At 43.0% G+C, this 25,002-nt stretch overlaps 1 protein-coding gene across 5 annotated transcripts in view; it reads right to left on the bottom strand.

Annotated features, from left to right (window-relative positions):
* Positions 1–25,002, bottom strand: part of ENPP3 (ectonucleotide pyrophosphatase/phosphodiesterase 3) — a 154,096-nt gene that overhangs the window by 112,834 nt on the left and 16,260 nt on the right. Inside the window, exons 1-2 of one of the 5 annotated variants that reach the window (XM_075597330.1) lie at positions 17,063–17,126; positions 6,657–6,753 (exon numbers count right to left, since the gene is read on the bottom strand). In XM_075597330.1, the coding sequence (XP_075453445.1) occupies positions 6,657–6,753; positions 17,063–17,113 (148 nt within the window). In that variant the 5' untranslated portion in view covers positions 17,114–17,126. Of the gene's footprint in view, positions 1–6,656; positions 6,754–8,671; positions 8,801–9,311; positions 9,353–14,286; positions 14,356–17,062; positions 17,127–25,002 lie in introns of those variants that run through there. The other 4 variants (XM_075597333.1, XM_075597331.1, XM_075597332.1 and 1 more) reach the window with 4 other exon arrangements.

Here is a 25,002-nt window from a genome sequence, read left to right as displayed (position 1 = left end):
TTCAGAGGCAGAGGCATTTACCCCTTTGAGCTCCCTAGAGAAGAATTATGAACTTGAAGATGAGTTAGGTGTATACCTGTCACGCTCGTGCTGCCCGCAAACCTGAGAAGACCCCGGTACTGAGGTGGGAAAGGAGAACTCCACACACCCACAGCAGCAGAGGCGTGCCCAGAGTGTGATATTTGAGCGAAGCCGGTGTTTGGGCCAAAAAAGAGGGTTAGTAGGGTACTTGCTGGGTCCTGGGTAGTAGAATCAAGAGTGGTTGTGTCAGTAAGCCAAAGGTCTGGGGGTAGAGAGAGCTGCGTAGTAGTGTTCCGTTTGCCAAGTCCGAGGGGTGAAGAAGACAGTGTAGTCGAGTTCCGTTTGCCAAGTCCGAGGGGTGAAGAAGACAGTGTAGTCGAGTTCCGTTTGCCAAGTCCGAGGGGTGAAGAAGACAGTGTAGTCAAGTTCCATTTGCCAAGTCCGAGGGATGAAGAAGACAGTGTAGTCAAGTTCCGTTTGCCAAGTCCGAGGGGTAGAGAAGACAGTGTAGTCGAGTTCCGTTTGCCAAGTCCGAGGGGTAGAGAAGACAGCGTAGTCGAGGAATGCCAGGGTCGAAATCCAGAGGAGGTAAGCAGACTGAAGCCGGGTCAGGAACGTGGATACTGAAAAACAAGAGCAAAGCCAAGCACAAGACCAGAGCAGCACCAAGGTATCAGAAATTATGCTGAGCACTGACTGACAGAGAAGGAGTATATACCCGACAGGTGCCAATCAGAGTGAAGGAGGGGCGGAGGCAGGACTTGACGAAGGGCCTGGATAGGAGTCCAGTGGACGCATAATGATGCGATAGGCGGGGCGGAGCTAGCCTGTGACCAGATTGTAGAAGAAGCGCAGGTCCGTGTGCACCCTGGAAAGCCGACGGGCTGGCGTGCGCGACCCGGAAGAGAAGAGGGAGCTGCGGGAGAGACGCCCACGATGGCGGGGGTCGGCGGGAACCCGGAACTGCGCCAGCGACCGCCGAGGATAAGGAAGAGACGCGGTGTGCCAGTCGTGAGCCTTTGGCCCTTACAATACCGCTGTGAGCACCACAATAGTGTAGGGCAAGATTAGCAAGAGCTGTCTGTATCTCATAAGCCCCATAAGCAGCAGGTAGGGGTAACAGTGGCACCACAGGTGTACTCACCATGTCCCAGAAGAGAGATCAGGCCACACATGAGACTGGCCTATGATTTTCCGGGGTGTGGACAGAAATCCCCATGGTTAGTGTAGCTACGTGGGTGATCCCCATGACACTAGACATACAGTAGGTGATCCTGGAAGGTGTGGGACAATGTGGTGCACTAGTGATGTGGTCTGTGAGAAGTGTATTTGTGTTGGTTCCCCTGTACCTATTATATTGTGTACCTAGAGATGAGGCATTTGTTTGACTATTCTGTTATGTATGAAGAAGTTCTTAACAGGATTAATGGGGACATCAACTTCTTTAGCAGGGGGAAGATGTAACCCCCTTTGTGATGCAAGCAATACAATCACACTACCCCACCAAGGTCCTCCCCAGTGTGCCCAGCTGTGGAAGATGTGGGACTAAGTCGAGAGGAGCCTTTAAGAGGAGTTGGCAGGGTACATGTGGGGGAGATCTTCACAAGTCTGAATGACTTCAGGTTTGATTGAGTGTAACCCGGAGCTAGTCTATGTCCCACTAAGATAGAGTGGACACTGACTGAATGGAGAACAGCAGATCTTGCATGGAGGCCCAGCAGATCGTCAGAGGGAAGCAGGGCACCGTCAGGGGGGACCTTCAATGGTTGCAGCTAAAAGTGGTACCGAACTATTTTGTGAAGTACAGGCCTACTTCGCTTAGTTGCATTAACAACTCCAATGGTGTGCCGGCACTATCACATAAATGGATTGAGTGGCCACATCCTCAAGACACTGAAATACACCCGGCAGCATTTATGAGGAATGTTATGTTGATGTGTTATAATATGAATATAGCGATCCTTTGTTAAGGGTCACAAGGTTCCTAAAGTATCTATACTTGCTATATAAAACTGGTTATATTACAAACGTCACTGTAGTTCTTTCCCATTGTCTGACCTAACGCCACGTGTGGCATCTCAGCCAGAAACTGAGCACGTGGCCCCCACCTCAACAACAGACATCAGTCTGGTGGCTAGATAAAGAGGGGTTACAGGTGCATTAACCTGTAATGGAGTTTAAACAGATAGGTAGTAAAGACGATTAAGCAAAGAGGGTTTATTTAAAGTCCTACACTTGCAAAACTGTTGTAAAAACCAAAAAATCTTGTGCCGTTTTTCTTCTAATCAGCTTTGCAGCCAGGAGACTTTGATAAATGACAGATGCAGGATGGATGGTAGTGCTATTGCTTTTAAATGAGAATGGGGCAATCTCATCTGTCTCTGGTGTTCTGATAAAAAGATGACTGTAGCTTGTATTGTATTGTATTGTATGTCTTTATTTATATAGCGCCATTAATGTACATAGCGCTTCACAGTAGTAATACATGTGGTAATCGAATAAATAACAGATAATATAAATAACAGATCATGGGAATAAGTGCTTTAGACAAACATAACATTAAGGAAGAGGAGTCCCTGCCCCGAGGAGCTTACAATCTAATTGGTAGGTAGGGAGAACGTACAGAGACAGTAGGAGGGAGTTCTGGTAAGTGCGTCTGCAGGGGGCCAAGCTTTATGTATCATGTGTTCAGAATAGCTTATAGTGTCTCTATCGCACTGTACTGTAGAGACATCCAGGTAAAGGGACAGCGAGAAACTCTAAACTGGATTGCTAGCCTTTAAGTACACATTTACCTGTTCTATGCAATATGTGTGGAAACATTTGATCAAACACCCCCCATATATGTCTGTACAAAAGAAATTACTGTAGTGGGTAGGGCCTTATTGTCATACAGTATGAAAATAAGGCACTGTGCAAACTCTTGTTGAACACATTAACATCAGACAAACATAACCGGTTAGAGGACATCAAAACACACTAAAGTTAGCTAACAACTAACGTAATGATTTAACAATACTATTAAGTGTCAGATTTAGATTTTAAAAAAGGTATCCGCCATCACCCCTTTAGCATGTCACTGGTACTGCATTAGCACACTTTGGTCACCTTTAGGTAGGGCAAAGGTTGCTCATCCAAGCTTTGTCCAAGGTCAGGCAGGCTGATAAAAATTAATCAATCAAAATGAACCTTTTGCAAATGTATACAGATATATTGCACCCGCCGACGTGTTATGGTGGGATAAAATTCCATGGAAAATGGAATTAAGTTCCATGGAAAATTTGTGATATTCTGTAGTCTGAGCAGGGTGAAATAACCTTGCTACATCTGCACAAGTGTAATAATAAGGAAAGGATCAGGAAACTGCCAAGAAAGATCTGAACTGGTGGCCAAAAATACAGAAGTTTCTAATTAGATTAGAATGTGAATGTACGACAATGAAAATATACTGTTGGGACTACCGTATGTATGACGGCAAAAAAAGGTTTCCTTTGTAGCAGAGTATTATTTTTTATTCCGGTTGTAGGAAACCTAAAGTATTAATCAAAAATATTTCTAACATTGATTGTTAAGTTAATGGAACCTCATTTTAATGTTTTTATACTAAGCAAATAGAAAGTTGATAATCCCTTTTATATGTATGTATGTATGTATGTCTTTATTTATATAGAGCCATTAATGTACATAGCACTTCTCACTCCTCATATTGCAAGCTGACTCACTAGGCATAAAAAACAGTAGGTGCAAAGTACCTTGAGTTATGCAGCGAAACAGGATCAAAATACTGACCTATTCATTATAGGGCCCTATTTAATACACTCCAAAAATACATCTTTGGCATCACAAAAACATTTTGGACCTCTTCTACTGAAAAAATGTTTACACATTAAAAATTATACATGCAAAATGTTCAGGGGAAGCTTGCTGCAGACCATTTTTTTTGCTATGTTATGTCACTGTCAAGTGGTTACATCCACTATAAGAATGGGAAAATATGTTCCCAAACATCTGATGGTCATCAGTAAAGGCAGCAAACATGTGGCAATCAATCTATTTAGTTGCTTTATTGTGCAATTGCCTGAGAAATGGTATGCAATGGGGACCAGTCCTATATAAAGATAGCACCCTCCCATACCCCCTCTATTGTTGTCAGAGGGAGAGGACGTATAAGGAGGAGAGTCCGATATGAAGATTGAAGAAAAATTGTAAAAATGAAGATAAAGAAGAAATGGATTTAAAGGAAAAATCTTCAAGCAACGCTGAGGATGGTATGTCAAGGGATCTGGATTACAAAAGTAGATGTTTGATGGTGTGTTTTGTATTTTTCATTGCTTTTCTTTTTGGGAGAAGCAAAGATAAGGAGTTTACTTTTTTTATCAACTATATACATTTTTTCAGGTTTTTCGTTTCACAGGTGGTTCAGTTCCTTGGGGTGTTCACCCTGGAGGACTTCAACATGGATGGGGTAAGTAAATTTTGCTTAGCATTAACTCAATCAATTCCAGTTAGACTACTTAGGTTCTTCACGAGGGCCTAAGTAGCTTTATTGGTACTGAAAAAAAAGCACGGGAACCAATCCCTAATATCAGTGCTCAAAGTCCATAAGACATGTAGCGCATGTATAACTGAATAGATAATAAACTTGCTTGACAGTAGTTGCTTGTAGACAGACTTCATAAACCTCTGTGTGTACCTCTGACCGGGTGTGCATAAATTCTCATTGATGGGGACATATATAAGAACATACCTGGGGTATGTATATGGAACCAGAAGACTGTAGGCAAATGGCCCCCTATATCCCACAGGAATATAGTCACTACAGAGTAGCACCCAACTATACAGTCCACATCTCCAATGATATCAATAGGAGAGAAAGGGGATACTCACATTGAAGAGGCAGTCTGTAGTAGTGCGTGCATCACGTCCAGCATGTGATGGAAGAAAATCCAAAAGGAAAAATGGAGCACTGCTGCAATACAAAAGAGTTTTTTCTTCCTGCACTCCACGCTGTACACCATGGAATAAAGGTGTTTTTGTTGATATTTTTTGGTGTCTAGCCCCAGTTGTATTGCAGCAATGCTCCGTTTTTCCTTCTGGATTTTCTATTATTGGTACTGAAGGCGTTATTAATCCATTTGTTTAGTATACAAATAATTGGCTAATATAGTAGCCATTGTTCGATAGAGGGAATTAGGTGTGATGGGGGCACTATGGTTACTATGGAGTTAATAACACGTGATTTTATAGCTTTGTTTGTTTTTTCAACTTCTCCAGGCTATCCAATTAGGTTTTCCATACGGCAAACGCCATATAAATGTCTGAATTGACCGAAGGGCTGTGATTGCTTTATCGACGCTCTTTATTGAATAATATGTAAATGAGCATACTAATTAGCATTTGAGCAGTCTGATTAAATTCGGTGAAGAGGGCTTTGGCTTTTTTCGTAATTTATTTATGGTGGAAACATACTCTTCAAAGTATACTGAATAGGGCCCATGGTAAGTAGCAGGGTAACAAACAGCTAGCCATGAATTAGCTTTCATTCATTTCAACTGAAGTTGTTGTATCATTAACTGTATATTATCTGATATCTCATCAGATTACATGGGAGCTTTAATGTAATTTAATGCATCATCTACCTGCATAAAAATACAATATATATATATATATATATATATTTAAATGTGGTGATTACCTACTCTTTAATCTCAAATGAGCAAATGTCAGCAACCAACCTCACACTGATGATACCCATCAAGGTTGAAACATGTCTGTGAGTGGGTTACCTGACTTTGCATCTCCCAAGTCCTTGCTTAAAAGCTGTGTTTAAAGCAGCATGCATTGGCTAAGGGTTGTTCATGTAATGTGAGCTTGAGATAAAAGGTGGCACTGTGTGCTCATTTGCATGTCATTTCCCAGAATCCCTTGCTGCAGTGGAAGTGCTGTGTGCTGGGCGATAATGGTGAAAGACAGGGTTGCAGACCTGTCTAAGACATGCAAATGAATATACAGGAATATTTACAGTTGATATATATATATATATATATATATATATATATATATGGTCAGAGCTGCCTATGGGGGGGAGAGCCGGGACAACCTGGCAACTCTGGGTGTCTAGCCCGGCCTATGCTAGTATTTGGGCCCGAAAGGGACTCTGTGATTGATCGCCAGTTGGGTTCTCCTCCTGTTGGGTCCTTCTCTTGCTCATACCATACCTCCTATCCATAGATAGGGCCTGCTAATCTCAGTCTCCCCGCATCTCAAAAAGACCCCCAAACCCTCTCCCCCTGCACACAATCTGTGGACCCAGTAAAGGCTATTAGTGTGCCTGGATAATAGTTCCATCATTTTTTTAGTCTGTCCCACTGCAGTCCTGCAGACCTATATCAAGACTTTGACATCTATTGTATAGCCAGAGTACTGTATTTGAAGTGTTAAATTAATTCTGTGGCTTGGATAAGGTTTCCCATTTAGCAGCAAAAGGGTTAAGCACTCATTCATTATTTTTGGAAGTACTGATTTGATAATAATACATTCTATAGTGGTACTCTGGAAACAGGTGATTCATTTTCAGATGATTTGTTCAATTTATTTCAACAATAAATGACAGCAACTTTAGCTTGAAAAAATACCTAAAGATGGTTCTGGACGTTGAACACTCTTTTCCTCTTTCAGCCCCAGTCCTAAACCCAAACCAAGTGACATGACCACCAAGGCCACAAGCAGAACCTGGAACATAAAAAGCAAAGAATTAGACAAATATAAACTACTGTATAAGTCTTTTTTTTTTTTTTTTACCAAAGTAGACTTTTTCTGAAAGGTTTCACTCAAACACAATGTATTTAATCCTAAATAGTTTTTCACTAGTATTTTGGCTTGGTACTACAGTTAAAATATATGGTTTAGAAATGATACTAACTTTTTTCTGGCATGTGACTTGTTATTGTGACTGGTATTTTATTCATGTGAACCATTTTTTCAATATAGATGATTGTAACTGGAATCTTCATCACCAAGAGTAAAAATGCTTTTATTTACGTGAAAGGACGATTTATTATATATTAACATTCTATACATTATTATTAGTTATTCATTACTATATTATCTGTTAAACATTACCATTGAGTAATATATTATTAGTATGTGTTTTACATTATTATACAGTATCCGGCTTTCCCCCATTGTACATAGCAGGAAGCAGACACACCCGTTTAAGCCAACCAAGTTATTTTTATTGTTTTTATTGGTTCATAGTTGTAAAGTCTTAATCGTAATATGCAATAAAAACATCTGACCCCGTCATCACTTTGTCACTGTGAAAAACACATACATTTCTTACACAATTCATTTTTAATTTCCAAATGCACCCATTGGCCAGATTCACTAATACACACAAACACTTTGACCCGGAGTCATCAAAACGCAATGTGTGATATTGCACCAAATCTGCTGGGAACTGCGATTGACTTGAATGGCAGTTACCTTCAGATCAGACCCCATATCCAGAATTGTGCCTTGATGACTTCTGGCCTTTGACTTGTGTAAATGTAATTGAGCTTCATAGCACGTTCATGCGCAAACCTGCTTGTGACAGCGATAGATTCATTTAACCACATTGTTCTTGTTACATATAGGGTGTGGTTTAAAGTTTGCTACACTAATTTAAGTTAAAATAAAATTGGTACCAAGTTAACTTTTATACTTGACTATCATTGTGCCAGCTATTGTCCCATTTACACTTTGCACATATTCAATAAACTTTTAGCTGTGACCCGCTGCATGCTCTCCTCACGCCCCCCCTGCTCGACCACGGCGTCAAATGATACGTCACGTCGCTATGGTAACGTGACATCACGTGACCCCGCGGTGTAATTTGACGCCGGGTTACAGGGACAACGCGTTGCTGGAAGGGAAGGTAAGTGTATTATAGAGGCCTCAAACGGTCCCTCAGCATTTAACTTAAATGCCTGGGGGGAGAGTACGCCCCCCCAGAAAATCTAGCACCTCCCAGTTTGCGCACTGCTGCTGCATGCACGTTGCATGTATGCATGTAATGCATGCGTTTTACCTAAACGTAGGAAGAGATTTAAAAAAAGTTGGTGATCCTTTTGAATTTATATTGTTTGTTACATTTGTTTGATCATTTTATTTTTCAGCCACAGTGCTTTAACTGTGTGTATGAATAAATTTTAAGTGCACACATACTTTAGTTAGTAAACACTATATAACATATCATGCTAACGGTTAGAAACATATCCTACATTAACTTTAAACAAATAAATACACTATACAGTTACATAACCTAAATTATACTTTATCAGATACAACTCTTGATGTGTTTTTGACTGGTATATAAAAGATTCTCCATCAAATTGCACTCAATGCTGGAACTAATTATGAAGACAACAGTGGTCTACCAGATCATTTTACTACCAGATCATTTTACTGTAAGTCGGTCAAATGACCGATAGGAATCAGAACATTAGAACAAAATAATACAATTTTATTACATCAAATATAAATTCAACACAATCAAAAGATTACAAACAAATGTACAATATTAAAATTCCCTGTAGTGGAGTGGATAATAGAGTAGCAGTTTAAGGTAATATATACCTCTAATGGGTTAAATAAACTTTATACTTACATCGTATACAATTATATAGTAATCCCTGCTCAGTGATATTGAGTCTCAATAAATTCAGGACTGTAAATATGTGTTCTTATATTCTTGCAAAATGCTGCCAGAAATCATAAAAAATCAATTGCTGGTTCAATACATCATAGCAGCCACACGATGGTGTTTACCTAAAAGCATATATGTAAGAAGGTAAAGACAACGTATGTTAATACAGTATATATGACTGTAACACATGATATGTTGCAACATACTACAAGGACATAAGAACGGAAGTCCTAAGGGGGAAAAAAAAAAAAATTATATATATATAAATCCACCAGCACTATTTCACCAGAAAATTCGTGTTGTCTCCTCACTTACCACGGCCATCCTGCCACAATATATATATATATATATATATTGTGGCAGGATGGCCGTGGTAAGTGAGGAGACAACACGAATTTTCTGGTGAAATAGTGCTGGTGGATTTATTTGTCCAAAAAGGGTAACTAAAACAATGGGTACACTGTCCCTTTAAATTAAAACGTAAACAAAAACCTAACCCCGGTCGGGGCACTGACTAAACAAAAGTGCAGGCTAACTACCTGGCTGGCTAGCTAACCTAGTCCAGCCCAACAATGTTCAACAAAACCAGTTGGCTCCTTACCTGGGAGCTTTATTCTCCCCTTGGGACAGAATCAATCTGAGCAGCTTGTGTCTGTCTGTCAATACTCCTCTGTCTTCTCTCTGTGCCTCAGAGAGAGACTGCCGCCCCAGAGGCATTTCCTCTTCCTGTTTTAAAGCAGGTGAACTGGCTTACTTTGAATCACCTGGGACTGCTTAATAAGCTGGGTTAACCCCTCGTCTACTGGAAAGCATGCATACTGCCATCTCCTACTAACATATACAGAGTCAATGACCCTGTCACATATCCCCCGTCCCAGCGTAACGTTACCGAGTGGAGCGGCCCGTGCACCAAGACTGTGCACCCTAGAGAGTGCATCAGCATTACCGTGCAGTATGCCTGGCCGATGTTGGACTGTGAAGTTGAAAGGTTGCAACGACAGGAACCAACGGGTAACTCTTGAGTTCTTTTCTTTATTTCTATGCATCCATTATAGGGGTGCGTAATCTGTAACGAGCGTAAAAGACCTGCCTAAAAGGTAATACTTCAACGTGTCTGTTGCCCACTTTACGGCCAAACACTCTTTTTCTACTGTGGCATATCTTTGCTCGCGGGGACACAATTTGCGACTTAAATAGAGGACCGGGTGTTCCTCTTCTCCTACAAACTGGGACAGTACTGCTCCGAGACCCACTTCGGAGGCGTCCGTTTGCAGAAAAAACTCCTTCGTAAAATCCGGGGCTACCAAGACTGGGTGACTACAGAGCGCTATACGTAGGTCTAAAAATGCGGTCTCCGCATCACTGTTCCATTTTACAACATCAGGTGCCTTTGCCTTTACTAAATCTGAAAGCTGTGCAGCCCGGGTGGCAAAATGGGGTATAAATCGCCTGTAGTAACCTACAATGCCTAGAAATGTCCTAACCTGTTTTTTTAAAGGGGACGGGGCCAATTCTCAATGGCTTTGACTTAATTGAGCTGAGGTTTTACTGTTCCCATTCCCACCACATAGCCGAGATATTTTGCTTCTGCTAGGCCGACTGAACATTTAGCTGGGTTGGCTTTAAGACCCGCCTCCCGAAAAGTTCTCAACACTGCCTCAACCTTTTGTAGATGTGAGTCCCAATCTGGACTATGAATTACCACATCGTCTAAGTACGCTGAGGCGTAATTCGAGTGTGGGTGTAACAACCTATTCATCAACCTTTGGAACGTTGTAGGTGCCCCATGAAGGCCAAAGGGTAAGACAGTATACTGGAAAAGGCCATCAGGTGTGGAGAAGGCTGTTTTCTCTTTTGCTGAACTTGTTAAGGGGATTTGCCAATAACCCTTTGTAAGATCTAAAGTGGTTAGAAAATGGGCCCTCGCCAACCTCTCAATTAACTCGTCTACCCGCGGCATAGGATAGGCATCAAACTTCGAGACTTCATTGACTTTTCTAAAGTCATTACAGAACCGTATTGACCCATCTGGCTTAGGTACCAAGACAATGAGGGTGGACCATTGAATATGGGACTCCTCAATTACCCCTAACTCTATCATCTTCTTTACCTCTGACTGAATAGTCCCTCTTCTGGCTTCTGGGATCCTATAAGGTCTTATCTTAACGGCTATCCCCAGCTTAGTGCCGATATCATGGGAAATCACCCTAGTTTTCCCTGGTACGCTGGAAAATACATCCCTGTTCCTTTTTACCAAGTCTACAGCTTCTCTGTATTGTTCGGGAGTGAGTTCTGACAATATTCGAACGAGTGGATCCTCCCCTTTCCCAGATTTATTAGCTACTACCGTCAGACATACCTCTCTATCCATCCAGGATTTTAATAGATTTATGTGATAGATTTGCTCTACCTTCCTCCGATCTGGCTATCGAATTTTATAATTCACTGGGCCGAGAACTTCATATAATTCACCTGTTCTAGAACTTCATATGCCCCTTGCCAATGTGATAACAGCTTGCTTTCGGCCGTGGGAACAAGCACCATTACTCGGTCCCCTGGTCGGAAGTTGCGAACCATAGCCTGTCTGTTGTAAAGGTTCTGTTGGGCCCTCTGTGCCTCTTCTAAACGTTGTCTGACTATGGGAGTAATATGAGCAATGCGTTCTTTTAAATCTTCCACAAATTGGATGACATTTTTCCCTGGAACAGCTTGTTGCTCCCACTCTTCTTTGAGGTTATCCAGAATCCCTCTCGGGCGTCTCCCATACAGGAGTTCAAATGGGGAAAATCCTGTAGAGGCCTGTGGTACCTCTCGGATAGCAAACAAGAGATAAGGCAACAAGGTGTCCCAGTTCTTCCCACTAGTGAACACCTTTCTCAACATCATCTTCAATGTCTTATTAAATCGTTCTACTAGTCCGTCCGTTTGCGGATGGTAAACAGAGGTTCTTAGGGACTGTATTTTTAGCTCTACAAAAGTCTCGCATAAGCCTAGATGTAAACGGGGTACCCTGATCTGTCAAAATTTATTTCTGTATCCCGAGTCGGGAGAATACCTGTAACAATTCCTTAGCTATAGCTTTGGAGGAAGTATTACGTAAAGGCAGCGCCTCTGGATAGCGAGTGGCATAGTCTAGGATCACTAGGATGTACTGATGACCCTTGACAGATTTCTCCAAGGGACCCACTATATCCATGGCGATCCTCTCAAATGGAATCTCAATAATAGGCATAGGGATCAATGGGGCCCTCGAACTTGGTTGGGGGGCTGTCAACTGACACTCGGGACAAGAGGCATAGAATCTCTTTACTGCATTATATATCCCTGGCCAGTAAAATCTTTTTAGGATTCTTAGCTGTGTCTTCTCTACTCCCAGATGACCCCCCAATAAGTGAAAGTGTGCTAGCTCTAGGACCTTCCTTACTAATGAACTGGGCACTAGCAATTTTTCTATTTCTTGGCCCTCCTCTTGGCTCACATGGTATAACAAATCATTTTTAATATAAAAATATGGATAGGATTCCTTGGTGGTTCCTTCTACCGGGACCCCATTAACATCTACCGCCTGGCTATACCCATTTTTCAACTGGGGATCATTAGCCTGTTCCCTACCAAAGTTAGTCAGGGAAAGTTCTAGACTTCCAAAACCTTCCTCACCTGGAGTTTGGCCGGTTACCTCCACGGGTAACTCGGACACCTGAGCATCAACAGGCCCTGTCTCGGAGAACTCCTCTCCCTCTGGTCCCCCTCCATTAGGAGTAGTAACCAGTGCTAACTGGGGTTGGGGCGTACCTCTTTTTTTTCCCTTCCTACGTTCTCGTTTTGATTTAGGGATTTTAGACACCTCGGAGACTAATTCAGGGTCTGTAAATGGAAAAAGCTCATCCGGAGTAGGATTGTTTAAGGTGAGTTGGCCTCTGATCAGGGTGTCAAAACCAGGGAAATTACAGCCTAACACTAGGGAATGGGGTAACATTGGTACAATTGCTGCCGTAATTTGGATGACTTGCCCCTCGACTTTCACTTTTATCAGAGTCATGGTGTACGGAAGCGTACACCCATGTACACATAATACCCGCAACTTCTCACCCTGGTGTAACCGGAGAGGCTTAACCAACTTCCCTGATACCAAGTTAATATTACTCCCTGAGTCTACCAGGGCGGAGATTGGTTTACCATTTAAAATCACCGTGGTGAGGAAGTTGTGGGTACGTTTTCCCTCGCGGGTCATACCTACCACCCCACAAAATTCAGACTTCACAGAGCCATACGCACACTCCATTGGCTCAGACAACTGTGGGCAGTGAGCCTTAATATGTCCCGCCTCCCCACACTCAAAACAAACAATTGGCCCAGTTCGTTCTTGAAACCCTTTCTGAGATTTAGAGTTTCTGTCCCTATCCGGGTTTTCTTCCACCCTCTCAAATCGTGCGAATGGTCGTGGGTCCTGGCGCCAGCGCTGGCCTCTACCGTTCGTGTTGGGACGTGGGTTGTGGATTGGGCGAGGGGAGCGTGACAGTTCACGGGTAGCCAGAAACTGCTCCACTGTGCCTACCATGGCATCACAAGTGAGGGGATCTCCCTGCCCCATCCACCGTTGAAGGTCCTGGGGTAGCGCTCGAATGAAGCGGTCCAACACCACCATCTCAAGGATCCGTGTCGGGTTATATACCTCTGGTTTTAGCCACTTGGACGCTAGGTGAATCGAATCCCATAGCTGGGATCTGGGCGGCTTCTGTTCCTGTTATCTCCTGGCTTCTCTTCCTGGTATGGAACCTCTGCGCACAAACTGCGGGAGTCACTCCAATCCTTGCAAGGATTTCGCTTTTCAGACAGTCATAGTCTGCTGCAGCTTCTTCGTCGAGGTCACAATATGCTTTTTGGGTTTCCCCCAGTAAAAAGGGTGCGATAATCCCAGCCCATTTAGAGCGGGCCCAACTTTTCCGGGAAGCGATTAGCTCAAAGGACCGGAGGTATCCCTCGACGTCATCGTACGGCGTAATTTTCTGCAGGTACACGTTCGCCTGGACGGGCCGCGCCGGGGCCATACTGGACAAGTCCATTTTAATCTGGGCCAGCTGCTCAATCAGCTGCTTCTGTGTGTCTGCGATAACGTCAAGCTGGGCTGCAAGTATCCGGTTTGTCTCACGTTGTGCAGCCGTGCTTTCCTGTCCCTGTTTGTTAGCTTCTTGCTGGACAGCGGTGTTGTGTACTAAGGCCTTCACAACGTCCTCCATAGTGGCAGCTACCGCGTGGACAGGTTCCACCAGTCGCAATCTGTAGCTCCGCCCCTTTTACAGGGTGTTCGACATCACACTTCTGACACCACGTGTGGCAGGATGGCCGTGGTAAGTGAGGAGACAACACGACTTTTCTGGTGAAATAGTGCTGGTGGATTTATTTGTCCAAAAAGGGTAACTAAAACAATGGGTACACTGTCCCTTTAAATTAAAACGTAAACAAAAACCTAACCCTGGTCGGGGCACTGACTAAACAAAAGTGCAGGCTAACTACCTGGCTGGCTAGCTAACCTAGTCCAGCCCAACAATGTTCAACAAAACCAGTTGGCTCCTTACCTGGGAGCTTTATTCTCCCCTTGGGACAGGATCAATCTGAGCAGCTTGTGTCTGTCTGTCAACACTCCTCTGTCTTCTGTCTGTGCCTCAGAGAGAGACTGCCGCCCCAGAGGCATTTCCTCTTCCTGTTTTAAAGCAGGTGAACTAGCTTACTTTGAATCACCTGTGGACTGCTTAATAAGCTGGGTTAACCCCTCTTCTACTGGAAAGCATGCATACTGCCATCTCCTACAACATATACAGAGTCAATGACCCTGTCACAATATATATACACGTATACATATTATATGATATATATGTTTTGGCACTTATCTGTGATATACTATTGCAACACATATTATGGTTGTGGCTACGTATGTATCAAGACCGTAGCAGCAATTCACACTGTTACCTCTGAGAAATTCTTTATCAGTTACATTTTTGGGTTAATTATCCCTATTTTATGAAATATCATACTATGTTTGGCACGTTTTTCTCTTTACATATGCTGAGATTCACCTGATCCAATCTACAACATCGGAGTGACTTTTCTATAACTAAGGATAGTACACTTAGTTATACTATTTGGACTTATTGTATGCATATGTGGTTTGTATTCATCTTAGGCTAAGGCCCCGCTCACTCAGTCAGCGCGCCCGCACTGCACGCAGGCAGCGCGCTGAGAGGCACAGACCGCTATCTGCGGTCTGTAGGGAGCGGGAGCTGGAGCGGGTGGGGCGTGGTTTGAGCGGGGGGGCGTGGTTTGAACGGAGGGTCCGTCCGTTCGTACCCCCCTCCCCTCCTCCGGTGTGCAGGAGCCCGGAGATACGATCACGCTCTGGCACAAACAAAAAAAAACAAGCCATGACACAGCTCAACAGGCCGCCTCCCTACAAGCATCTTCCCTGCTCCCCTGCTTACCTCCTCATTGGCTCACACGCGCACCACGTGACGCGTCAACGCTCCAGAACACGTTCTTCTGGTAGCGCTGGCCGGCTGACGCGTCACAGCACGTAGTGAGCCACGGAGGGAGGAGGCAGTGGGGACCAACAGATTGCAGGTAAGGGGCTGGTGGCGCACGCGCACGCGGCCGCACGCGACACCGGACGCAGCAGGACCAAGCCCTTAGGTTGCATTGGCAACATTTGCTTTCATATCAAAGTGAAAGCTATACTGTATTTAGTCACTACCACTAGGTGCCGCATAGCATCTGTTTTCCTATAGTATTGTTCATCTGACCGGGTGGTCAGATTCACTGATTGGCAGCCACTTAATTTACCCTATTGTATCATATGATTTAGTGTTTTTATTTGCCCTTTATATTCACGTGCACTTATCACGATTAGCGCAGCACATTTCTTACATACTATTGCACGCTAATACATTTATTTATTTTAAAACAGTAACTCCAATATTAAAACTGGAGGAGCATGACCTATGTACACTAATGGCGCTATATAAATAAACCAGACAATATAAGAGAAATGCTGCACACCTCATAAAGAAAAATAATGATAGTTACCGGTGCTCCAGTGTTTGCACGAAAGCCTGCGATCAGTCCTGAACAGATGAACAAAGGAACATAGGGCACAACGGGTTTAGCAAATCAAACAGTGTTGGCTCAATAAATGAGTTTGATTTGCTATATAAAAAAAGACATACAATACAATGAAGCATTATGCTTATCATCTAAAAAGACAAACCATATGCTGATAACATCCAGGAACAATGGAAATGCCGCTCAAGCCTTAGGGGCTGATAACATAGATTCTGAAACAGCAGATTGCACTGCATTTGGGCGAAAACTTCCATTGACTTAAATGTGAGTTTTCCGATCTGCCTCTTCAGAGGTTATACAGTAGAATCAGCCTGTTAGTTATATTTTGTATTCTACATTTGTCCTAATATCATTCATGGTGTCATTGTTATTCTTGGGAGATTAGTATGGAAGTAACACTGACACTGTAATAATTAAATTGTCCTTGTGGAATTGGAAGAAGTCAAGAAGATCCGGCCTTTTAAATGAGTCACTGAGTTGAGGAATGAAGAACGTGTGAAGTGTGAAGAGTTAGCGAGGAGGGCAATTGAGCAATAAGTTTTTAGTACAAATCAGCCATAAAACAAGGGCATTAGGTTTATTTGAGTTGACAATAATTTCTGAGTGCTTATCCAGTTAAAAAATTAAATTGTACTATTTCCAAATTACTGTATCATAAGTAGCAACATGCACAAATATAAAGAGATAATATGGCACAAATGTGTTATTTTATTAAATTAAATGTCCACAAAATTAATAAATTACTAAATACTTGCCATTTGTACAGCAATTTGCAACTGTTGTTTAGTTTCTTTTATTAATAAGACATGGTAAATTGTGTCTTTTCTGGCCTCAAAACACAAAAATAGAATCACAAAAAAGGCTTGTAGAAGATAAAATATTACCTTATGACCACACTTCATATAAGGCAATTACCTTCACCAAATGTTATAAATCATATTAAAAACAATGTTCTTGTATAGCGCTGCTAGTTTTACATACAGTAGCACTTTACAGAGACATTTTGCAGGCACAGGTCCGTGCCCCACGGAGCTTACAATGTATTTTTTGGTGCCTGAGGCACAGGGAGATAAGGTGACTTGCCCAAGGTCACAAGGAGCTGACACCAGGAATTGAACAAGGTTCCCCTGCTTCATATTCAGTGTCCTTACTCATTGAGCCACTCCTTCTCATGTTAAGCTCCACACGCAACACCTATCCCGCCTCGCACACCAAAATCCACTCTCCGCTCATTTTCACCTGTGACTGAAGATGAGGTCTCCGTGCTCCTCTCATCATCTCACCATACATCCTGCCCCCTTGATCCGATTCCCTCAAATCTCATCTGCACCATCTCTAGCACATTAAGCCCCACCCTAACTCACCTTTTAAACCTCTCTCTCTCACCTTTGGCACATTCCCATCTTCTTTCAAACATGCACTCATCACGCTCATTCTAAAGAAACACTCAGTTGACTCATCCTTCTCCTCTAACTACCACCCTATTTCTCTTCTCCCCTTTCCCTTCAAGCTACTTGAGTTACTTGTATACAACTACCTGACTAACTATCCCCCCCCCCCCAACAAAAAAAAAACCTTAATGGCTTCAGCTGTCAGGCTGGGCCATATTCTAACCTCAGTCACATCTTATCTTACAATATCTTACTAGCTCTCTGTATCTTGTTGTGCTTGTTTGTCCTTACTTGTATGTAACTGTTTATGTAATATACATTACTCTGTACCCTATTGTACCACGCTGCAGAATATGTTGTTGTTGCTTCACAAATACAGTAAACGATAATAATAATAATAATGGCTAGATTTATTTAGCAAAACCAATCAGATCCTTTGCAAAAAGAAGCTTTCTAGCCTGCTGAGTGAGATTGTATCTTTCATGTGTAACTTTGCCCTGGAAAAAGCACCATTGTAACTAATTTCTCTAAAAACAAATGTAAGGTTTTTGCTAAACAATTGCGAATAAGGAACAACAGCGCTAAACAGATATCCTATTAATTATCCTGATGGTACAATAAAAAGTGAGAGCAAAAAGACAGGAAAAAGAATGAATGGGTTAAAATGCAAACAACAGTCCATGAAATAATCACAAGGGTGAAGAAAGGAAAGTGGCCGGGCATATACTGTAGCAAGAACTAATGGCTATTATTGTACAAAGATAGTACTCAATTGGATTCCAAAGGATATCAAAAGACGAAGACGACAACCAAAAGTAAGATGAGAGGAGAAGTTATAAAATGTGTTGGAGCAACATGGAGACGAAAGGCTTAGAACCATACAACCTGAAAGATCATTTGGAGGCCTTAATCCAGCAGTGGATTGACACAGGCTAAAGAGGATATATATATAACACACACACACTGTGGAGATGAAGTGAAAGCACTTATCATTTTAAACCTCGCGCATATTTTAAATCTTATTAGGATTAGTGTAATAGTTTCTTCAATTAGACGAGACCAATCCCAAACAGCCAACAAAGCATACTAAGTTGAGTTAATTTAACAGAAATATCCCAGCTGCAAAAGTGGGGCAACATTTGCACAAGAAAAAGCACCTAATTTATGAATGAAAAAGAATCCCAATAAAGCAATGGGACGATAATTAATCTGTTGCATTCTGGGGGGCACTAGTTGTGCCCCGATTTTGATATTGGGAGCCTAAATAGACCACTGTATCTACACTTGCTAAATATGTTTGGGGCTGTAATGAACTGGAAATATAGTACAAATATAGAGGCCTGTACGAGCATACTGTGCGGTTTTAATCGTAATACTTTACAAGGAAAAAAGTCCCAAAAAAGAAATGAAATGTTGATTTGTGCAAAAGTAAATAATTACTCACTCAATTAACAGAACACATAAATCCAAGACAATGTTGGCAGTAATTAACATTGTAAACAGGACCTTTAAACTGGAATGTGCTATGCACAGAATGTCAGATATGGTAAGAGATTACACACTGTACAGTACATGTTGTACAAACAAAACCCACATAGTGTAATGCAAGATTCACAAAGTCCTGCTAAGTGACTTAACATAATGTTTACCTAATTTAACATCAGGTTAAGCCTTCTTCAAAGGCTAATACTGTAACGCAAAATCACGTTTTCTCCCGGGAAGAACATCATGTTAACTATAACTGGTGTTAGGGAAAATGATATGCACAGGAAGGGTTCCCCTAACAGAGCATATTCACTAAAGTTTGTTAAGGTTAACTCAGGGACTTAACATTAAGTTAGCCAAGTCATACCTAAACTTGCGATTCTCCCATCGAGACACTGGAAAAGAGCAAAAACGAGCAAAGGCTGTGTTGGCCTCTGGCAGTAAAAGGGTTAAAAACACAAGACTTGCGGCCTTATTCTATATACATCCCAAGGGTGATTTGAATAAGGCGCTTCCACACTGAAGTGCACGTGTAGGTGACTAAAATGTAGTAAATTAATAATTATTATAAAGTGATATAAGTAATAAAGATGATATCGTGAAGCAATACATTTGTGATACATATAAATGAATATAAAGGTATTTATCTGATATATTGGTGATCTGTGAAATCTCGCAAATATTATTACAGATGCAGCCACCAGTATCCGACCACTTGCCTGGGAAAATACTGGGGCAATCTCACAGTAAATGCTGCAGTCCCATTCAAACTGAATGGGACCTTTAGGGACCTGCGCTGTGTTAATCCGATGAGCCATTAGTCTGGCTGCAGAAATCTCACAGAAATATTGCAATTTACTGGGAGATTGCCCCAGATTCTCCAAGGCAAGTGGTCGGATACTGGTGGCTGCATCTGTATCTTATTCTATATACGTCAAATCGTCTCTCCTGGCAATTTTTGGCTGAAAATTCCGATTGAAGTCTATGGGGATTTTCTTTCGAAATCTATGCCAACGGCAGCTTCGGCATATATAGAATTGAACCCATAGTATTACATTTTAAAGCAGTATACACACTTGTTGCAGGAAAATCATTTTCAAAGGACAAAAATAAGAGATGTACTGTAGCTGACCTAGATTGAAAATGGAATTTTTATGGAAAAGTAGTGACTGAAAAGAAGTCTGCAGGGCCTATTCATTAAATTGTGTCTATTGTTTTTTTCTGTGTTCATTGATATTAATATATACTACTAAAAAATGAGCAAAGTTGCTTTTTTTCTAAAGAGGAGTGAGGGAGATGGAGAGGTGGGGGTTAGAGGTACGGTCAGAGTAGAGTTTATTAATATTCCTCTTTCTTTAAATACAGTACCTCCAAAAAAATATACCTATTCAACTGAGATTTTTTTCAAAGAAGAATTGTATAAGTGTGATTTATTAAAAAATATGAAAATATTTCCAATATTTCTCACCGAAGTGTAATAGGAAAGTGTGGAAATATACAGATGAAGCAAGACTTACTGTCCCCGTGAGAAACGAAGTGGAAATTCCTGGTATTTATTTGCATTTTGTGAATGTGGCGACTGCAAGTGAGATGCGAATGAGCTCCGGCTGCAAAAATGCAGTTTAGTATCAGCTATAGTACTCTGCAGTTATGGGAGCAGCTGAGAAGTATTGACCACTGATGGGTGTGAACATCTTTATTAGATTTGACAATTGGTTAACAAAGGCCGGTTGATTGGTGAAATAGTTCTCGCTTTTAACAATATATGCCATTAATGAGGCATTAGGGCTGGTCCCCGCTGGCTACTGCAGCGCCCGCTGTGGCGGACACTATAGGGACAAGAGCCCTCCCCTCAATGGCGTCGGGCCCGTTGCGAGGGGGGGCCGCAGCGCTGTGGCACGAGTTGCTCCTGCTCTCAATAGAATTGAGAACAGGACTCGCTACGGAGCGCTAAGCCATGCCCCCCGGCGGTTCAGCCAATGAGGGCGAACCTACCGAGTGATGTCATGGCCGCGCCCCTGTCACTCCCCCGCCACGCCCTCCCCCCCCGGTCTTTTGGTCTGCAGCTCCCTGCAGACCGGGGAATCGGCTGCACGCGCCGCCAGTCTCGCGAGCGCGCGTGCAGCGGAGGTACTGGGGCCTCAGCCTTAGAGTTTAGCAGAATTCCTGTGCTTAGAGGGTACTGAATGCAGTGTTTGTCTATGCACTACAAGTTAGGAAACTTATGTCAGTATTGTAGCCAAATCCCAAATCACTAATGTCAGCACTCAATACATGTAAATATTACACAAGAAAAACACCTTTGCAGTTGTTTGCAGTTTTTATTTAAGTGAAACTTTCATAGTATAAAAGTATAGTAATGTGTATGTATCTAATCCAATTAATATAGTAAAACAAGTAGAAAATATTACACTTTGCCTATACTTCAATATAACATGCAAGTAACAGATGTCAGTAGAAAAGGTTGAAAATGTTATTAGTGTACAAAAGACTTCAATCGACATCTTCTTTTGTACAGTTTAATTCTGCAAAATAATTGTGAGATTATTAATATCAAGAAGAAATACATGCTTAAAGTACACTGTGCTTGCTCCTGTATATGCACATGTGTGTCTTTGAATTTAGGTGCATGCATGTTCTATGGAAAGTATATGCGTGCCTTTGAATTTAGGCGAATGTGTGTTCTATAGAATGCGTATGAGGGTCATTTGGGAATAGGGTTGCCAGGTGGCTCCTTCAAAAATACTGTACACAATGGTGAAAAGTCAGTGGGGAGGTATGTTATTTATAAAAATGATCTGACTTGCGTCATTTTTTTCTAAATTTCACTCCAGGTTTGCACCATTTCATATTGTATTTTGAAAAAGATTCTGGGGAGGGTTTGGGGATTGAGTGCCCTCCCAGCATTTTTTAGGAAACAGAATATGAAATGGTACAAATTGGTGCAAACTTGGAGTGAAATTAAAAAAAAATGACATAACGGTCAGATCATTTATAAATAACATACCTGCAGTCATACATGGCGAGAAATACTGATCTTAATGCTCCTCGCCCACTACTTCCAAGATTGTTGCAACCCCCTCATCTTCCTCTCATACCACCATCCTCCTCTCACAGCCCCTCCTCCTCCTGACCACCACCCCCTCCTTCCTTGCCACCACTCCCATCCTTCTCTTTCCTTATCCTCTTCCCCCTCCTGTTGTCTTACTTGTGGAGGTCCTCCTGACAGACAGTTGCACTATTAATATCTCAGAGGTTTGTTTGGAGGCAGGAGGCACACCGATGCTCTCTGCTCTCCCACAGATAAAGCTGGGTTATGATGGAAGGAAACTACATTTCCCAGGATGCAGATTGGGAGCTGTGCATGCCCTTAATGATGTAGAGCCCTCTGATTGGTCAGTCTTTTCCTTGGCTTGGGGGGTGGTGGTGGAGGGTGATGATGCTGCCCTGGTTACCTGACACTGTGGCTTACGGGAGATGGCTTCATTGCTGCTTGTGCTGTCACTTCTCAATCGGAGGTAAGTGCGGGGACCCTGTGCCCGGCCACTCTCCGCACTCATGCATCCACAGAAGGAGAATACTGGACACATACATGTCCGGTATTACCTCTCGTTTTTTAACGGACACAGGAGAAAAATACCGGTCTGTTTGGTTCAAAACCGGACACCTGGAAACCCTATTTGGGAATGAAAGTTCTATATACACTAAAATATTTACTTTAATTATCCACAGGCAGAGGCTGAAAATTGGGTGGCAGCAACCTATTGTAGCAACTATTCGAGTCGATCATGTAGTTGTGGTGGAGGTTCATCTTGTTTTTCGAAGTTGGTCAACCTGTACTGTTACTGGGGCACGTACTTGAGTGGGGGCAGGTTGTCAGGTGGGCAGCATGATTAAATCAGAAAAGTCTATTCAATCTCTTTCTCAATTGAAAGCTGTCATAATTGAACCATCCATGACGTGTGTAGTGCCCAGAGCCCGTCCTTGATGATGGGGTGCACTAATCTAATGAAGCAATCATTAATGCTCAAGTTGTATCAAATAGAATTCTCCCAGCCTTTTTTGTTGTTGTAATAGAATGTGTACTTTGTAGCGATATACTGATATATCTCAGAGAGGATTACCTTCTTACCTGAAATGTCTTGAATGTACAATATATAAAAAAAACATAGCTGTAGGCAGGGCTGCCGATGGAGGGACAGCCAGGACTGTTGTCCCAGCCCTGGTGAATGAGGGGCCCCGGGCCCCCTGCCCGTAATGTAGAGTTAAAAAAAACCCTGACACAGTCGCTTAATTGTAGCCTGGTTAGGAGAGCCAATCGTGGCCTCTCTCACGGAAGGGACCTAGTTTATATAAGCAACTGCAGAGGCGGGGAAAAAACGTGTTTGAATCCTCCTGGCTGTCCAGTTGCTTATACAGTGTGTGTGTTCCCCAACAGCCATTCAACTTCTCTCACTCTCTTTTCCCCTGCACTGGAACCTACCTGCATCCTCCAAAGGCCCCTCCATGGGCTGGTGGTGGCCCCAAGGTCCCCCCCAGCGCCCCCCTCCATGGGCCATCCGCATCCCCTCCAAGACCACCCACGTGCCATCTGAAGGTCCCTTCATGGGCTGGCAGCAGCCACGCCAAGCCCCTATCTGAAAGCCCCTCTGTGTTTGCAGCCCCTTCAAGGCCCTCCCGGGCTGTCTGAAGGCCCCTCCGTCGGTCATTACAGATCCTTCCTTGAACCTCCAGGCTCCATCCCTAAAGGTAACCTCCCCCTGGTTCCTAGTCCTATACCCCTTGCACTACTCTGCACATACTTTTCCCTCAGGTTCATACCTTACCCCCTCTAGCCCCAGGTTCATACCTTACTTACCCCCACCCCCAGGCCCATACCTTAAACCCCATTGCTTCCCCAGGCCAATACCTAACCCCCTGCTCCCCTAGGCTCATACGTTATCCCCGTGCTCCCCCAGGCCCATACCTTACCTCCCCTGCTCCCCAAAGCCCATACTTTACCTCCCCTGCTCCCCCAGGCCCATACCTTACCCGGTCCTCCAGGCCCATACCTTACGCCCCCTGCACCCTCAGGGCCATACCTAACCTCCACTCCTTCCCCAGGTCAATATCTTATCTCACTGCTTCCCAAAGCCCATACCGTACTCCCCCTCGCTCCCAGGCCCATACCTTACGCCCCCTCGCTCCCAGGCCCATACCTTACGCCCCCTCGCTCCCAGGCTCATACCTTACTTCCCATGCTTCCCCAGGCCCATACCTTACCCCACTCCTTCCTCGGGCCAATACCTTATCCCCCTGCTCACCCAGGTACATACCTTACCTCCTGATCCCCCAGGCTCATACCTGACAACTTTTAAGGTAACTTAATAAAAAATATTAAAATAAACAGATTGCATTGTAACATCAGATTTATTTTTCAGTTTTCCAATAGCACATGAGAATATGCAAGTAAAAGTTACGTCCTAAAAGGATTTTTTCATGGTAGGTGCCCTTTGGGTTGGGGAGATGGGGAGGTCCTGCTACTTACATTTGTCCTGAGCCCCAAGATTTTTATTGGCAGCCCAGGCTGTAGGCAGATCTCGTCTCACATTTAAAAAAAGAACTGAGACAAATTTGCTTACTGCATAGTGTTTTGAGTAAAGTGTGAACCTTCTACTCTTGATGAAAAGTACAAGGTCGTATCAAACAAAGAATGGCAGTGTTTAAAGTCATACATTTCTAAATTGTATCTTGTGTTGAAACCCGTATGAACTTCTTGGCCTGCTTGGACAAAGATACAGATTCTTGGCCTGCTTGGACAAAGATGTGCAATGCACCATCTGCTGTATGCAATAAATTAATCCTACTGTACAGATATAGCAAGACGTAGGGGCCTATTCTATAAACTTTGATAACTACTGTAACTCATCAAGGTTTTTGAGCACTCCCTGAACGATTTGTCAAGTTTGCTTTTAGAAAGCTCAGATGGCCTGCTAAACTCGTTCGGGAAGTGAATTTTCCCGAGCAGTAGCACCGTGGCCAAAACACACCGAGCGGGAGCTGAAAAACAGCTCCAGATCACCATTTTTATATCACAGTGTTCTAGTAGCTTGGATGAGATAATCGGAGCTTTGAACTGGCAAGCTTATCACAGATCTCATCTTACCACCCCAAGGGTGGCGGGATGGGATTTGAGAGTAGGAGTTAGAAAAAAGTTTTATTTTTATTGCATCAGATTGAAGCCGGGAGTCTCCGGCGCTGATTAATACTGGTACCCTGTAATACCAGGGCCTGTAACTCGGGAAGCAGAGATCCCCGGACTTG

The sequence above is a fragment of the Ascaphus truei genome, chromosome 4, assembly GCF_040206685.1.
Source record: "Ascaphus truei isolate aAscTru1 chromosome 4, aAscTru1.hap1, whole genome shotgun sequence".
Classification (NCBI taxonomy): domain Eukaryota; kingdom Metazoa; phylum Chordata; class Amphibia; order Anura; family Ascaphidae; genus Ascaphus; species Ascaphus truei.
The sequence above is the reverse complement of the archived record's forward strand: the minus strand, read 5'-3'. Positions and strand labels throughout refer to the sequence as shown.